The sequence below is a fragment of the Cladophialophora immunda genome, assembly GCF_000835495.1.
Source record: "Cladophialophora immunda strain CBS 83496 unplaced genomic scaffold supercont1.6, whole genome shotgun sequence".
Lineage (NCBI taxonomy): Eukaryota > Fungi > Ascomycota > Eurotiomycetes > Chaetothyriales > Herpotrichiellaceae > Cladophialophora > Cladophialophora immunda.
The window spans coordinates 2,335,089-2,351,611 of NW_015622546.1; the positions used below are offsets into that span (position 1 = coordinate 2,335,089).

The 16,523-nt window shown below is 53.6% G+C and overlaps 4 protein-coding genes across 4 annotated transcripts; 2 read left to right on the forward strand and 2 right to left on the reverse strand.

Moving 5' to 3' along the window:
- The first annotated feature begins 4,203 nt into the window (after positions 1–4,203).
- Positions 4,204–5,496, forward strand: PV07_10349 (nascent polypeptide-associated complex subunit alpha). Its single transcript, XM_016397670.1, has 4 exons — positions 4,204–4,261; positions 4,398–4,681; positions 4,786–4,844; positions 4,895–5,496. Exons 2-4 carry the CDS (start codon positions 4,436–4,438, stop codon positions 5,214–5,216), a joined length of 627 nt encoding a protein of 208 aa, XP_016244861.1. The 5' UTR covers positions 4,204–4,261; positions 4,398–4,435; the 3' UTR covers positions 5,217–5,496.
- An 89-nt stretch (positions 5,497–5,585) lies between these two features.
- PV07_10350 (uncharacterized protein) lies at positions 5,586–6,782 on the forward strand. Its single transcript, XM_016397671.1, has 3 exons — positions 5,586–5,657; positions 5,758–6,240; positions 6,330–6,782. The coding sequence occupies exons 1-3, from the start codon at positions 5,646–5,648 to the stop codon at positions 6,357–6,359; spliced, it is 525 nt and encodes a 174-aa protein (XP_016244862.1). The 5' UTR covers positions 5,586–5,645; the 3' UTR covers positions 6,360–6,782.
- Positions 6,690–8,645, reverse strand: PV07_10351 (uncharacterized protein; the record flags this gene model as incomplete). Its single annotated transcript, XM_016397672.1, has 1 exon — positions 6,690–8,645. The coding sequence occupies one exon, from the start codon at positions 8,643–8,645 to the stop codon at positions 6,837–6,839; it is 1,809 nt and encodes a 602-aa protein (XP_016244863.1). The 3' UTR covers positions 6,690–6,836.
- A 2,949-nt stretch (positions 8,646–11,594) lies between these two features.
- Positions 11,595–12,275, reverse strand: PV07_10352 (uncharacterized protein; the record flags this gene model as incomplete). Its single annotated transcript, XM_016397673.1, has 1 exon — positions 11,595–12,275. The coding sequence occupies one exon, from the start codon at positions 12,273–12,275 to the stop codon at positions 11,595–11,597; it is 681 nt and encodes a 226-aa protein (XP_016244864.1).
- Between the last annotated feature and the right edge of the window lie 4,248 nt (positions 12,276–16,523).

Below are 16,523 nucleotides of genomic sequence, written 5' to 3' on the forward strand. Positions count from 1 at the left end.
AGTGACTGCGGCAAACTGTGCTGCTGATGGAGGGCTCCAGCCTTGCTGATATCGACTCCTCGTAGCTCGCTCTTCATGGACTTCCAACACAACCCTCAACCGCATGCATGCAGGCCTGGGGGCGCCACAGCGCTTGTTGCTTACCAATGTTGTCCCTTGGGGCCCCCGACCCTGTTGAGTTTTGGTGCCGATGATCCCTTGTCTAGCCTGCCATCCACCCCGTAGTCTCGACGATGAAAAGTGCGAGGCATCTTGTTATTGGCAAGCAGACTCGTTGCCACTCACCCGGTCTGAGGCCTCTGGCGCTCGTGTTGGCGCTGCATCTGTCCCAGCCTCAACCCAGCCTGTTCGCTGCTCTTCAGGCGAAAGCACGCCAGACCATCCATCCTGATGTTGCCAAGTTTCACACTCTTTGAAGTCCGCTCATACAATTGATATGACGGCTCACAGCTTCCACGGTGCAGAAAAGCGAGAACACAGCCAGGCTGCTAGGCCACGGGGACCTCAAGGAGAGGACGACGAAGGACTGGAACTTGATGACGATGACATTCGTAAAGACATCACAGAGCCAGAAAGGGCCGGCGATGTGGTTAAGGATGAGTTCGAGCGAGATATTGGCGACGCTCGAAACTTGACGAAACAGCTTCGTGCCATGTCTCACGAGAAGAGCACCCAGGCACAAATACGATTTGTGGACGCACACCGCGATAGATGGAAACGTACGACCAAAGACGACAAGACCTTCCTGCACATGTTAATCCACTCTGACTCCGGCCGGCAAAGTATGCCAGGGGAAGTGTCTCTACTGTGGCTTATGGCACGGGCCATGTCGCGGTTCAACGACCAGATGGGAAAGCTGGACAGCACGAAACAAACACCTCTCACGGCTGCCATCACGTTGAGAAGCCACACGTTTGTGCGCACCTACGTCAATAAAATCAAGCCTCCTTTATCCACCAAGATCCAGGAGCATCTCAAGACTGCCGAATGCAGCCATGACTATGATCGGGACATAACGTGCCTCCATGCTGCCATAACGAACGCACTTCCCCTCGAGCTTACAAAACCCCTTATTGGACTTGTTCCAAAGGAGATGTTTTGTGTCCAAGACGCCAAGGGACGTACACCTCTTCACCTGGCTGTAGAATACGAGCGATGCAACTCTGAGCAGGTCGAGATCGTCTCCGAGCTTCTCGCATTGGGTTCAAATGCACTGGAGATCAGGATGGAGCACCGCAATCTTGGGCGACTGTTCTCAGCGTATCAGTACCATGAGTTCACTCGGAAGAAATACTACAAAAGCAGGAGTGCCCAACGGACGCAATCTCCAGAGAGACCATCTGAACCTGCCGAGAGTTCGGAGTCTGTTGAAAAGGAAAAGAATAAATCCACCATCGAAATCGACGAAAATGAGAGGGCCAAACTGCTGGAGGCCAAATTAATTAGAGAAAAGCTTGCAGACGCGAGACAGTTGCGGGAGCCTAGGCGAGGAGTGCAGAGGAGCCGAACGCAACCTGGGCCAAGGGACGATTTTCTGGGGAATCCGGTCCCTGGCGACGCCGAGCGCTTCAGAAGAGGCTCAGTATTGCCTCAGATACGCGTTCAGATGGCGGACGGGGCAACATCGCCAGAACCATCAGCTGCAGAGACGGAGCTCCAAAGCCAAACTAATAAGGGAGTGAGCATACCCAAGACCGTCCAGCGTCGATCCACCATGGAGCACCAGAAGCTACAAGCAGACGAGCTGGAGGTGAATGCAAAGAAAATTAAAGAGATGCTCAAGTCTGCATATTTGAGAAACACGCCACCCAAGGTTGCCTTTCAATGCCTGCACATGCAGGACTCGGATCGGAGAGGTACAGTGTCTTTATGCATGACATGTCTCCTGGATACTTTCTAACCTGGCACTACTACAGATAAAGAATTGTGGTTCACTTTTGGCCTCAAACCAAAGACCAAAATCACTCCTGCCGAGTTCAGGAAAGACTTTGAGCACCTGGAATTTGAGGAAATGCTGCAATACGTGGCCGTTCCCCAGGTTGAATTCAGCCAGGAGAACGACAGCCCCGGCAGCCAGTACCCAGGCCGAACCGACATGATCTTCCTCTTCCACTGGCTAAGGGAGAAAGGCGTGAAACGAATCGTTAGAGTGATCGTGGATGATCTGGGCGAGCCATCCCATAGTGATGAGGCCATCGAAGAAGCACTGAAGGACTTGGAGGTGGAAGTTTTGGACTGGCGCAGGCTCGACATGTGCCCTGTGGCCATCTCGAAGCTGAGTCCGAAATTACGCGAAGTCACACTCCAGTGGAGTGGGAAGAACGCGACTCTGAGGGCCTGGAGTGCAGTAGATGGCCTTGCCCTGACTCCGTCTCTCGAGAAGATTCAGTTGATACTAGTAAAGGTGAGAGAAAAAGTTGATCGGCTATTCAATGAGTTTCAATCTCCAACTGTTCCCTGTTGCAGGCACTTGATTCCAAAGACCGCCTCCAACACAACCTAACCGAGTTCGAGAACAGACTCAAGCTATCCTGGCCTGAAGGAAAGAACCCACCATTTATCGAGCCGAGAAAGTCCAGCGGTGGTGTTCTTCGACGCAAAGACACGTCTGTGCCTGGCGCCGGAGGACTGAACCCGCCCAAGAGCAATGCTGATCCCCACAAATGGATGCAATGCATGGACGAATTCGCCAAATGGCTGAAGAAAATCAAAGTGCTCAACCTCAAGCAAGACGATCCGCTGCTTAACCCGGTCACCGTGGCGCTCATTGATGACGGTGTCGAGATGAGGCACGAGGAACTGCGAAGCCACAAACTTCTAGGAAAGAGCTTTGACTATTCTCAGGACGAGTGGATGGTGCCTCCCTACTGGAATTCAGCCAGCGGCCATGGGACCCTGATGGCGAGACTCATTAAAAGAGTCTGCCCGAGCGCAGAAGTCTATGTCATCAAATTGAAGACATTCAGCCCTGACACTTATTCCAAGGTGCGGATCGACACTTCCAGCGCCATACAGGTATTGTCTCTGACTCTCCGGTCCTTTCCCAAGTTCCAGGCTTTGTCCTCTAACCATTACCCTTATGTCTAGGCTATCGAGCACGCTACAGAACTGGGTGCCGAGGTCATCTCCATGTCCTGGACAGTCAAGGAGCCAGAGAAGACGGACACGAGTGATGAGAAGGGCGACTTCGACCGCGCCATCCAAGCCGCCGCTCGAAAGGACACGCTCATGTTTTGTTCGGCCAAGGACGAAGGCCATTCCCAACCAGGCTTTTCCTACCCTCACAATTCGAACCCCAAGCTCACATTCAGCGTCGGCGCGGCCAACGACAGCGCCGAAATCGCCTCCTTCGTGGGCGACAAACATAAGATCGACTTTGCGTTTCCGGGCCAAGATATTACTATGAGCAGCAACGATCCAGCAGGCGAAGCATTCCGCGACTTCGAATCACATACGGGATCGTCTGTGGCCACAGCTCTGGCCGCGGGACTGGCAGCGCTTGTCTTGGAATGTGTGCGGTTGGGGGTTTTGTACACGAACCGTGCACAGCCGGATCCCAAATACACCATCACCAGGGACGATATCAGGAAGATCAGGAAGCGGGAGCACATGTTCAATGCTCTCCGATCTATTTCGCCTCCGGAGCAAACGAACCGGGAGTACGTCGAAGTGCGCCACACCTTCAAGGGTGTGGCCGAGCTACTGAAAAATGAACAGGGCAATCTGCTTACACAGCTGGAGGTCATCGCGGGCCTCGCACACCATCTCCTGCGGAAAGGCGTAGTATAAACCCGAGGGAAGCTCACTAGCTGGTGGACTCGCCCCCGGGGTATTGTGAAGGGAAGTGCATCAGAGAACCCAAAAACGATATAAAACTGTCGCAGCACTCTGTGGCTTTAATGACGATTCTAAGTCAGCTATTTTTATAGATTCAAGTATAGAGGTGTAGCTGTCCACTATCACATTAATAGCTTAAAGTGGGCTAGTAGTTAGCCTCTCGTATACTCCGTATATACTAAGCTATACTCCGTACTTGAGGTGGGAGGGTGAGACGTGAGGTGATGGATTTTAAAAGCGGCACGATCGGGGGTTGAGCCCCAAGTGACCGCCGAGCAGATTTTAGTCTGCTTGAGTCGCCAAGCCGCATTCAGGACGAGATGGGCAATTTACCCGAGGCTCGTCCATTCCACAATTCAATGAACAGTCGAACGTCCACATTACAAAATCCCGTTGCTCATCAACCGCTTAGAGAGACTTGATTGTAAGGTCCCCCAGCTCTCATTCCTCGTCGGCCGAATGTATTGGTGCCCAGAGATATCGAAATCCATGTCTCAGAGAGCACCTATCCTGCCCCACAAAATTGAAGCGAAGCCCAGCTAACGTTTGCAACTGCGCAGCACATTTCACCCAGTCCTCTCTGCACCAGCCAATCACCATGTCGAACCCGAGAATAGAAGAGCTCCCTGATGATGAGCCTGACAAGAAGGCGGCAGCAGAAGATGCCTCCAGCTCGTCTGACTCCGAACCTGAAGCCGCTGGTGAGGGAGAAGCCAATATTCCCGCCGGTTCTGCAGTCGCAGTCCACAGCCGAAACGAGAAGAAGGCGAGGAAGGCCATTGGCAAGCTGGGCTTGAAGCATGTTCCGGGAATCACACGAGTTACGCTGAGGAGACCAAAAGGAGTAAGTGGTCCTCCTGGCGATCGCAGAATAAGATCTTGGAATATCTGTTGTGGTCGCGTGGACACTGGTGCTGCAGCTGCAGATGGCTGATTTTCACCCTACAGATCCTCTTCGTCATCTCCAACCCTGATGTCTACCGATCGCCAACCAGCAATACCTGGATGTAAGTTGAATTTGTCTTCGCGTTGATATGCCCGTTAACGAAACTGCTAGCATCTTCGGAGAGGCCAAGATCGAAGACCTCAACTCGCAATCCCAGGCCGCTGCTGCTCAACAGCTCGCAGCTGCTGAAGCAGCCAACGCAGATCACTCTGGCCACGACCACGCAGCTGAGAATGGGAAGGGCAAGGCCGTTGAGGACAAGAAGGCGGAAGATGAAGAAGATGATGACGAGGAAGTAGATGACAGTGGTCTCGAAGCTAAGGACATCGAACTGGTCATGACCCAGGCATCTGTGTCGAGGAAGAAAGCTGTTAAGGCTCTGAAGGAGAACGGCAACGACATAGTCAACTCCATCATGGCGCTGAGTGTATGATCAGGAAAAGGCAAACCAAAAGTTTCTGGATCTGCATCGCTTCTACAGGGGTAGTCGGTCTTCCATGGAATTGGTTCAATGGTCCTCGGCAATCTAAGCTGCTATGGCTATGCATGCAGACTTGAACAGCGAGCTATCTGTCCAAATTGCTCATACGCATCTGAACGAATAGAACCGTCAGCGATCATTGCTTCTTTGTCCATGCCCATGTGTATTTGATTTGACTAGAAGGGAATTTGTTCTTAGATGTCAAGTGTAGACACTCGGAGCGACGTCAGACGAAGGAACGGAGAAATGTGCTGATCACGTGACAAGGTTTGGCATTGAGTTTCGTCGAAGCTCAGGGACCTTCAACTTTGGACCTTTCTCAAAATCAAGCTCGACAACTCGCTCTCTTCCCCCAGCATCTTCACCCTCACAGTCCCCAAAATGGCTGCTCAAGTACGTCAATCATTCTTGATCCCTCTCCAGTTTTCCCCTGAGAAGCAGGCCGCCCGAAAGCCGTTTGACTAACAGTGCAACCTCTCTTCTCACCACACAGTCCCGCGCAGCAATGAAGCTCGACTGGAGCAAAGTCGGCAGCCAACTCGGCCTTCGCGGCAGCACGGCCACAGCTCTCGCGAACTTCAAGAAGCGAAACGACGACGCCCGCCGCCGCGTGCAAGTGCTCCAAGACCAGCCCTCCACCGTCGACTTCGGACACTACCGCTCCGTCCTGAAAAACACGGCCGTGATCGATGAGATCGAGCAGTACTTCAAGACCTTCCAGCCGAAAACCTACGACGTGAGCAAGCAGATCAAGGCCATCGAGAGCTTCGAACAGGTCGCGATCAAGAATGCGGAGGAGACCAAGGGTAAAGTCGAGGTCGAGCTGAGGAGCTTGGAGAAGGCGTTGAACGATATTGAGGGCGCAAGGCCGTGGGATGAGACTACCGTCGACGATGTTGCTGCCGCGGCGCCCGAGATTGATGAGTACACGGCCAGATTGGTTAAGAAGGGACGATGGATGCCTCCGGGATACCAGGTACGAATCTCTCCGAACCCCTTGTCTCCATTCCACAGGATGGTATGATTGTGCCTGGAGATCAGACTGCTAACTTTACGGCTCTACAGGAGAGGTTCCCCAATTTGTCGGTGCTGTAGACGATACGCTGCAAGGAGAGAAGGAGAGAAGAGAGAGGAGCAAATGGTTGGGAGCGGCACAGTTTTTCTCAGACTCGATGCTTTTGTTTCCCCAACCGAGAATTTATGTATAGTGGCTTAGATCAAAACATGAGCACTTGTTCAACACCTCGATGCTATCAGAGCAACTGTTCTCTCACCCAGGTGTCGTCCACAAGGAGCAAACTAATCGGTTGACTGTTAGGATGCGAGGAGCTGATCTGAGCCAACGCACTACTTCGTTTTCACTGACGAGCAAAATTAGGAGCGAGAATCCCAGAGCTCGAGAACGCATTCAGCGTCGGATCAGTTCTATGCTCCATCGATCTATTCTGACACAAATCAGTCCCCTTGCTACGAAGAGATACGGCCAAGTCCACCACAAATGCTCCAAGTCATGTGTTGCCAGCTGATCGTAAAACCACACTTTTCTCCACCCTACTTTGTCGCCGGGCTTCCCTACAACCCTGAATCCTCCTGCTGGAACACGGCGGTCTGGCTGTATGTGTTCCAGTCGCTGCACTGCTTGTACCAGTCCTGGCCGATGCCCAGCTGCTTGATCTGGTCGGGTTCCTCCAAGAACTGGGCGCCCAGGCCCAGGCCGACGTGCCAGGCAATGTGGCAGTGCATCAGCCAGGCGCCGGGGTTGTCGGTGATGAAGGCGATGACCAGGTAGCCCGAGGCCGGGAGCATGGCGACGTCGCGGCGGGGCGGGTTCCGGTAGTTGAGGGTCTGCGAGTTGTTGAAGATGCCCTGTCCGGCGCCCAGGACGTAGAAGTCGTGGCCGTGCAGGTGGATCGGGTGCGGGATGGGCGGCGCGATGGTCGGCACCGCCTGGATCACCCAGTACGACCAGGCGTTGGCGTCCGGCAGCGGGATCAGGTTCATGCTCGCCGGGTAGCTGGTGTTGTCCGCGAGCACGTACTGCAGCGTCGGGTCGTCCCAGGGCACCTGGATGGCCGTGAAGTTCAGGTTCCACTGCACCAGGGTCTGCTGCGCCTGGTTCAGCACGATCGCGAAGCCCACGTCCAGCCGCGACGACTGCGGGATCGTGTAGTTGCTGGGCACGTCGAGCTTGACGTACGGGACCAGCTGGCCGTTGGGGTCGTTGCAGTCCGCCGGCCCGGGGGGAGCGTTGGCGCGCGTCGCGTTCGAGGGCAGCGCCGACGAGTTGGCCCCGACGTACGAGAAGATCGCCAGCGCATTGGTGTTGAGGTTGCTGCTGCACCCGGCCTGCGGCACGACGTGGAACCAGTAGTTGCCGATCGGCTGGTTGGCTTCGATGACGACGTCGTACCGCTCGCCGATGCCCATGAACAGCCACTGCGTCGTGAACGGCTTGATGGGGACAAAGTCGGCCGTGATGACGGTGAAGTTGTGCCCGTCCAGCCCGACCTTGAAGTTGTCGTTGGTCGACGTGTTGATCAGCCGCAGCCGGTACTTCTTGCCCTTGGTCACCGTCGTCCGGCTGTACTGGCCGGCCGTGCCGTTGACGTTCACGTTGGTGCCGTTGATGAGGATGTTGTTGCCCGGCGGTGGCCCGCGTGGGAACCCGCCGTTCTGGATCAGTGGCCCCAGCTCGAAGGCGCTGCGGTAGTACCAATCGGTGATCGGGTAGGCCCCCAGATCGAGATCGTAGTTGGCCGTGGCGGGCCCGTTGATGACCATGGTGCCCACGACGCCGTCCGTGTATTGGTCCGAGAAGTGGCTGTGGTACCACGTCGTACCAAACTGCGTGCACAGGAAGGTGTACGTGCGCGACTGGCCGGGGGCAAGTGGGCATTCTGTCACACCGTTGGTGCCGTCCATGTGGTTCGTCTTCCACTGCCGCAGGCCGTGCCAGTGCATGCTCGTCCCGTTGGTGGTAAGGCTGTTCTTCACCGTGATCTTGAGCGTGTCGCCCCAGTTGGCCACGATCGTGGGTCCCGGGAAACGGCCGTTGATGGCGTACACGGGCCTGGAGAACCCGTCCGGCGCCATGGTGGTGTTTTGCACCTCGAGATAGTACTCGACCACCTTGCCGGTGTTGGGCCAGGTGCTGTCGTAGTTGGTGGCGATGCTGAAGCCGTTGCCCCAGCATTGGCGCGTAAATGGCCCATTGGTGCACTGGGAATCGGGCGTTAGGCTCGTGGTTGACGGACTGCCAGAAGTCGATGATGCTTGCCTCGGCAGAAGGCCATTGTCGATCTGAATCAGTTCAGCAGTGGGTATATAGGCGGCAGATGCCCCGTGGAAAAGAAGAGAAATGAAGGACAAGAAAAGCAACATAGCGAGCGACTAAGGGTCGGGGGTACAGACAAGCAGTTGACGGGGGCAGAACGCAGAAAAGAGAAATCAGATGGCGCCCGGCAGCCATCAATATAAAGGGAGCCGAGAGATGCTCATATGCCATTGAAGACTCCTCTCCCTTGTTGTGGCAAGATGCTCATCTTGGGACGGCCATCACATGGTACACGCGAGATTTCGACCGGGTGTCTTGGACCCCTCGCAGCGTTCTGGGGCTTGATGTCGCACAATAAAAAGGATTTGACAATTTTGCTCAGCCATTGAAATCATGTCTGCATCGAGTCTCGTCCAGCAGAGCCCGATGCGGACAGACACAGGTCGTCGATGGCAAGAATAGAACCGAGACAGTTCTTGGGATCTAATCTCCGCGGTATACGAGCTGCGGCCATTGTTTTCAATCTGCCCATGAGGAATTTCTTGAGTGAATTACGCCAGCAGTGTAACAGGCCGCATTGAAATGCTGAAGATGGCAAAGACGGTAAACAAAAGCTGATGGTTGGAGGCCTGGAAGCAGCCGAAGTTGGAGCATAGTTGTTCCTCTTTCCGGAAGCGGACTAGCTCACCTCGTGGACCAATCACGCGTTTCCCCCCTTTTCAGCGACAATGTCTATTGTCGTGTTTCCCCCTCGCTTCATCTGGTCCCCTTTGATATTGAACCGCAATTACAATTGTCTGATGCTCCTTGCATCGCCGTAATTGAATCTATCCAACATCCGTCTCGGTCCCGATTGAGGCCCGCCCAGACATTGCGTGGATCTCTCTTAGCGAGAGCAATGCACAATTCTTTTATTGGAAGCCTTGTTGGTGCCTTGGGTTACACGAAGCGGTTTGGCGAAGCATAGCAGAACCAGAGGTCCGTATGCCTTCCACTGCCTCAAAAATGGCAGCCAGGACGCTGTCCGTGTTGTCCGGCGACCTCAGCACCGCCAAACCCCGAGACAGTCTCATGATGAACGAAGCCGAGCTTCCTGAAATAAGAGCGTTCAGCGATCCATTCCATCCCTTTCTGGCTTCGAGCCCTAATCCTCGTCTTTGATGTGGCTGGTTGTCGATGTCTCAGCCTGATTCTCGCCAAAGCCTGATTCTCGCCAATGCCAGATTTCAAGGATACAGGGTTCCCCAGGTTTACATTTCCAAGGGAGCGGAAGACATTGTGTCTCAGTCCCCAATGTTCATCTGCAAAGGGGTCTGATCCTTGATCTCCACCACCAGAAATGAGCCCGAGATAGCTGCTCCATGTGCTCATATAGGCCTGGTACTGTTCCTTCACAGGAATACTGTCATTCTTTGTGTCTGTGTTTTCTGTCGTCAATATGCACTTCGCATCGTGCCTCGTCTCCGTCTTTTTGGCTTTGGCAGGTAAATCTGCTGCTGACTGCCTGTCATATGGGTATGATTTTGTCAACCTTGGAGGACCTTACTGCATCAACACGACTTCTACCGCCTATTTCTCGTTCGGAACGGAATTCTTTGGTGAGAAGAGGACATACCGTTAAAGAGACAGCTATGATTCTGACAAATGACAAGGCTGCCAGCCAAGCGACGTTCAAGATGCTGTCACGCCAATTCTGGTGGACCCGAACAGCGATGAGTATTTTTGCTCCGACATTGCCGTTCAGCCAGATGGCGAAGATATGGTGTCCACATGGTAGTTGATCGTCTCCACGAACGAGTCTGGTCGCTGACAGTACCAAGCAACGTCACCGGTAACGAAGTGACGAAGAACAACATGTTCTCTGGAGACTGGACAATCGTCATCGAAGGACTGACATTCGCGTGGATGAGATCGTTTTCCATCATTGCGGCACCACCGGTGGTCGTGACCTCTACTCCAACTGCCACATTCACCGTCACATCTACCCCCTCCACCACTATCACAACAACGATAACTAATGTCTTTTCGACTACTGCATCCCCATCCACCGTTACAGTACCTACCACGACCATAACGAGAACTATAACCACCACTCCTGCCCAAGTAACGGTATATTCCACGTCGACCATAACCAGGACACGCACCAGCAGGGTGTTTTCCAAGACAGTCTCCACAACGACTGTCACCACGTCGTGCAGAACACAGCCGCCGGCGAAGGATCCCACATGTACCATTCGGCCCACAAAAGCTACACTTGCTGCCGCCAACGAATCGATCACCATTCTTCCACGAATGCGTCAGTTTGGGAGACACAGCAGGGACGGGCATAAACGAGCCATTGAACGAAGAGATGACGCACCCGTCGATACTGGCCCTGGTATTTATAGATGAAAATCGTTGGACGGTAACAATTCCACTGACCGCTGCCTAGATCAATGCACCACAACCATTGTCGATACTGCGGATGCTGTTTCTTCATACACCACAGTGACAGCCCCGACCAGCACTGAAATCGACACGGAAAATGCAACGACAACAACCACAGTGTAAGTCCAGCAGCGAGTGCAAGGTTAGGACCAGTACTAACTCAGCGTACCAGCACGCCTCCGCCCGTAACGGCATACTCTGGAAAGGCAAAGACGACAACCACGGTCACAGCACCTACGCCTACGCGCACTCGTACCACTCGTACATATCAGACAGTCTGGACCACCTCGACAATATGGGCAACGTATGTGTCGTGCACTTTTCTTGGTCCGAGTCTTTAGCTAACGCCAGTGCAGAATCACCTCGACGGTCAAGACGTCGCCCTCTGGTTGGGTCTGTGCTACGTCTGCAGGACATTGAGTGCGAGGAATTGAGGCGGAGCGTAGTGGCTGTAGGAATGATCAGGAACATCCAGGCTATAGAAGGGAGCTGCTGGGAGCGGCTACTGGCTAACTTTTGTACTTTCCTCTTCTTAGTCAACGCACTTTATTTACACGTCGCTAGTTTCCGAAAAGTGCTCCTTGACATTGTTAAATTACCTCTAATATCCTCTGATAACCAACAACACCTTATAGTTGCGAAGTCGTCGCCGCCGCCGATGACAGGTCCCGTGTTTCCTGGGCTGAGGCCGTCACACTGGCGGCCTGCTTCGCCCGAGTCTCCCAGGCTTCAAGCACAAAGGCTACTCTCTTTTCAATCACATTGCATGTCGCCGGCAACGACTCGAACTTGATCTCGCTCTGCTGTAGCAGACTGATGAAGGCATTGTGCAGCGCAAACCACTCGCTTATATCTTCAGGCATCAACCTCACGCCATCGTCAAACAGCCAGGGCAGAACTGGTTCGCTCAGTATGACGATGCTTTGACACATTCTCTTTCTCAACGCTGCCCAAGAAGACGACCCAAGCATTTCCGTTGTGGCCTGCGGTGGACCGTACAGGTTCGCATAAGCGATTGGGTCGATGCCAGATCGATCCGAGATGATGAAGCCGCGGTTCTGGAGCTTTTGCTCTTCGTCAAGTTGCGTCTTGAGCACAAGTCGCTGGAAGTTCATCGCTTTCTCTGTCCCGGCTCGAATGTCGTCTCTGTTCACATCTGCTGTCACCAAGACGCCCCGGGCAAGCTCCTTGATGATGGTAAAGGAAAGGTGGGATCGTTCTCTTCGTATATGTCGGGAGACCGCCTCAACCAAAGTGGTCTTGCCAGTGCACTGAGCCCCAATGATGTATATCGAAGGCATGTCCTCCATCGAGGGCCAGTGGTTTTAGAGGAAGATCAGCTGTAATCAGAGAGAATACGAGTCGGCCTCACGACCCAAGCCTGGGAGGGGTTTGCATGAGCTGGCCATCAAGCCCCCTGCAAGCGCATATGCAACCATCAGGCAGCTGGGTGGCTGCATACCGTCACGTGTCAGCCTGCTTGTCGTCTACCTCAGCTCTCTGACATTGCCTCTTCGTCCTGAAAGATGTGTGTGCATCCTTCATTTTCGTCATGAAAAGCGCAAAGTACACGTTACAAGACGGCATTGCCATTTCAGACTCAGAGTGGCGATACAACATCCCCAGCTTACCAGAACCAGAAAGATGCCGTCAGGCCGGACGCATCAAATCGATCCAACTCTCCTGTTCATCTTCACTGCAGGGCATCTACCTGGATTGGGTCCCCTTAACTCTGAACCGAGCCACTCGAGAACACCGCCTGGAGGACCTTGTGCAGGTCAGCGTCTCGGACTTTCGACCAGTGTACGACAGTCGAGATGAATCTTTACCAAAAGATCACTCACAAGCCGTGGACTACATTTGTCGATTTCTCACATCTGGTGTTGTGATTAATGGTGTGCAGTACTCATTCTACGGGCACAGTAACAGCCAACTGAAATCCCGGTCCTGCTACCTCCTGGCAGGCTCAAAGAAGGAAGTAAGCAAGAAGGTCGAAGCTCTGGGGGATTTCAGCAAGATCAAAACAGTTGCCAAAAAGGCAAAACGAATTGGCCTCTTGTTCTCGACTGCTGACGTTGTACAAGATGTTCCCAACTCCAGATGTCGAGCCATTGAAGACATTGAGAGAAATGGATTCATCTTCACGGATGGATGCGGCCTCGCTTCCAAAGACTTTGTCCATTTGATGGCGAGCAAGAAGCCCATCATATTTCGTGGCCAAAGATACTATCCTTCTGTCCTCCAGATTCGATACCAGGGCTATAAAGGAGTGGTATGCATAGAGCCTCGGATGGAAAAGGGCCTCTGGCTCAAGTTGCGGAAGTCAATGAAAAAGTTCAGTGGAACAGATGACATGAGCTTCGCTGTCGTGGCATTCTCAAAGGTACAAACCCGACTAGATCCCCAAGATCCCAACAGTAACGCTTACAGCCCTACACATACGGATATCTAAATGACGAAATCGTGCTCTTGCTCAATGCCCTTGGCATCGACACAGATGTCTTCACCAAGAAACAGAGAGATTATTTCGAGTTCCTCGACCAGTCGCGGACAGACCCAACCTGTGCCTTTCGTCTGTTGAGCTCTCTGGGAGTGACCGCCGAGGCTGAGAAACTCCTGGTCGAAGGCATGGAGGAGGTCCAACGAACTGTGCGAAAAACAGTTACTCAAGAATACGGCAAGATGCTCAATAAACACGAAGAACAGAAGACGCGGATCCTGATACCCCGGTCTCGACTATTGTTCGGAGTCTGTGATCCTTATGGCTTGCTCAAACCAGGCGAATGTTTCCTGCGTGTGACACTGGAGGAGTTTGGAACTCCTGTCACCATGACTGGGGTTGAGGTACTTGTTTCGAGGAATCCTTGCCTGCATCCTGGAGACCTCCGCAAGCTCAAGGCTGTCAATCGACCAGAACTCAGCCATCTCACAGACTGCGTGGTTTTCTCCACGGATGGAAAGCGACCGGCTGCTGACCTCATGTCCGGCGGTGACTTGGATGGCGATACATGTGGGTTACTCCCGGCAAGGGTGGCTTTTTGCTAACGCAAGACAGTCTTTGTATGCTGGGACTCTGAACTCATTCCCCAGGCTATCTCCGAGCCAGCCGAGTATCCAGGAGCGAGGGAAGCAATTAGATTCTCCCCCATCACAGCAGATGATCTGATCGCATACTTTGCCGGCTACAACAACATGTCACTGGGACGCGTCAAGAAGGTATATCTTGGCTGGGCGCGTGCTCTGGGGCCTCGCTGCAGCCAGTGCCAGGAGCTCAATCGACTATTCTCACAGTGTGTGGACGGCAACCGCATCAAAATACCTGAAAAGTTACTCGACCCTCCTGACGTGGCACCCAATGCAAACCCCTTCGTCCTCGATGTCCTCCATGACGCAGCGCAGCAACATTGCAGTGTAGTGAAGAAAGCAGCCACACCTCTCAATCCTGCAGAACAACACACACTAGGGCATGATGTCCAGACTATGGGCATCACGGATCGAGACATGGTGGAATTTGTCCTCAGCAACCCGACCCCATTTTCGGATTTCGAACTGGCCAAGTTGACGTTGAGCTGGTGCCGCAGAAACAACGTCCCCTTTGAAGAGTTTTGGGCGTATTTCGATGCGTCTCAACTGACTGTCGATGAGCAGGCGTGGATACTGTCGGAACTGCCTCCTTCTCCCAAATACCCGTCCCATTTCAAGAACGGGCTCCTCCAGTCCAACATTCTCTCGCCCGAGGACCTGCGAGCCTTTCGGCTGGACCTACATTTTCTACACTGGAAATGCGTCTTCGATTCTCAGTCCGATCCCTTGCGAAGACTGATGGCGATGGTCAACCAGACCTTTCCGCGGTTCGCGAAGAAGCTCCTCATCCTCCGCCTTGGTGAGCGGCTGAGCATCGCCATTTACTTCCCTCGGCCAATCGAGAGAGAAGAAGATGCCGTGGTCCACGAGACAGTGAGGCTGTTTGCCTTCCCCCATTCCCACAAAGACAGGGTAGGACACCGACGGGGGGTCCCTACCAAGAAGAACTACAGATTCTATTACGACGAAAACATGATGCAGCTGTACGAGAATCACCGCAGCAACACCTTCGTCTTCTTCGCGCGATCACCCAACGACGACAGCGCCTACCGCAGCGTACGAGGCACAAGCAACCGAGCTCGGGCGCGGCAGAAGACAATTGAACAAGGAGTCAACTGCGACTGGAGAGTGAGTATAGCATTGGCGAAATTCAGTGCTCAACTGGCGACTCATATAGGGCGCACGAAAGACGAGCCGGTCACTGAGGCTGTAAGTGACAGAGGCTCAGAGGTATCGAGAGGCTGCTGCTAACGAGTTGCAGGAGCTCTATGTCATCAGCAACAAAGATGTGAGAGCACTGCGGGCTCTAGACCTTTGGCTTGAGAGCGTCGATACTCTGGACGTCCTCCCTAACTTTCCGGACGAGCAGCCGCCATACACCCTGCCGACCCTCAATGACGTCGACTGGAGTCTGTACAGCGACTTTGTCGTCCAAGTGGTTCGACAGAAGAATTACACCCTCGTTCGAGAAGCAACGGCAACCCAGCTTGCAGATCTGCTGAAGTTGGGCTGGAAGAACGATCTCACTGATGTTGTGTCAGAGGTCTACAGTCGTATCCTGCATCCCGAGACCACAGACGAAGGCCCAAGCCTGCGATGCAGCCCTGAGGCCATTCAATGCCTCGCCGAATTTCTCCACTTCAATCCTGCAATGGCCATACACTTCGCGCGTCTATGTCCCTGGTCTCTGCTACCCGCTCCCTACTCGAGTGCCCTTCAACGGGAGGGGTTGGCCGTTCTGCGTGCTTTTATCCTTTGTGCAAACAAGGCGGGAGAGCTGGTTGTGAAGCACATCAATGCTGTCCTGCAAGATACGTCTCTGACCTTGTCTGCGGCGCGCGAACTGTTGGAAGTTGCCTCCATCGCAGTTGCGAGTCCGGACTTGATGCTGACGATCCTCATGGAATGCCGAGATGCATTTTCCCATGCCATTCAGGATCATGACCACGATGTCGTTGCATACTTCTTGCAGCATATGTTCGGGGCAGTGCTCGATCATTGCGCCGAGGCTAGCGACCAGACTGAGGCCACACCTGGGTCATGGATGTTGAAGCCAGGGCCAGCAACCAACGACCGAGTCTTTCTTGTGACTAGCCAGCGTCGCATTGATGCGCCCAGGCTAGCCAGGCTGGCGGTTGGTGACCACGTGCGATTTATTGCAAAAACGCCGGCGATAAATTCCTCGGCGACCCAACCTGCAACCTTCGACGCCTTGGTGGAAGCAGCAAGTGACAATGGGGTCAAATTCCGATGCCTTTCGCAGCCTGCCACATTCCTCGAAAAGACTGCCTGGACCATGAAGCATTGTGGTTCAATCGTGAACACTCAGTCGGCCGGGGAAGCATTGGTGCATCTCCTTGTCGAGAAAGAGCAATCTTGCAGCTTCTACCATACTCTCTTGAGATCCAAAAATGCGCTCACAGAGAGCAAGGAGGGAGGAGAGGTCCTGCCCATGCAGCATTGCGAATTCATCG

Excerpts from the sequence above, each read along its gene's own strand:
- PV07_10349 (XM_016397670.1), top strand. The coding sequence starts at position 4,436 with ATGTCGAACCCGAGAATAGAAGAGCTCCCTGATGATGAGCCTGACAAG. Across the intron at positions 4,682-4,785 it reads CGCTGAGGAGACCAAAAGGA|ATCCTCTTCGTCATCTCCAA; the intron begins GTAAGTGGTCCT and ends TTCACCCTACAG. Across the intron at positions 4,845-4,894 it reads CCAACCAGCAATACCTGGAT|CATCTTCGGAGAGGCCAAGA; the intron begins GTAAGTTGAATT and ends CGAAACTGCTAG.
- PV07_10350 (XM_016397671.1), top strand. Across the intron at positions 6,241-6,329 it reads GGATGCCTCCGGGATACCAG|GAGAGGTTCCCCAATTTGTC; the intron begins GTACGAATCTCT and ends ACGGCTCTACAG.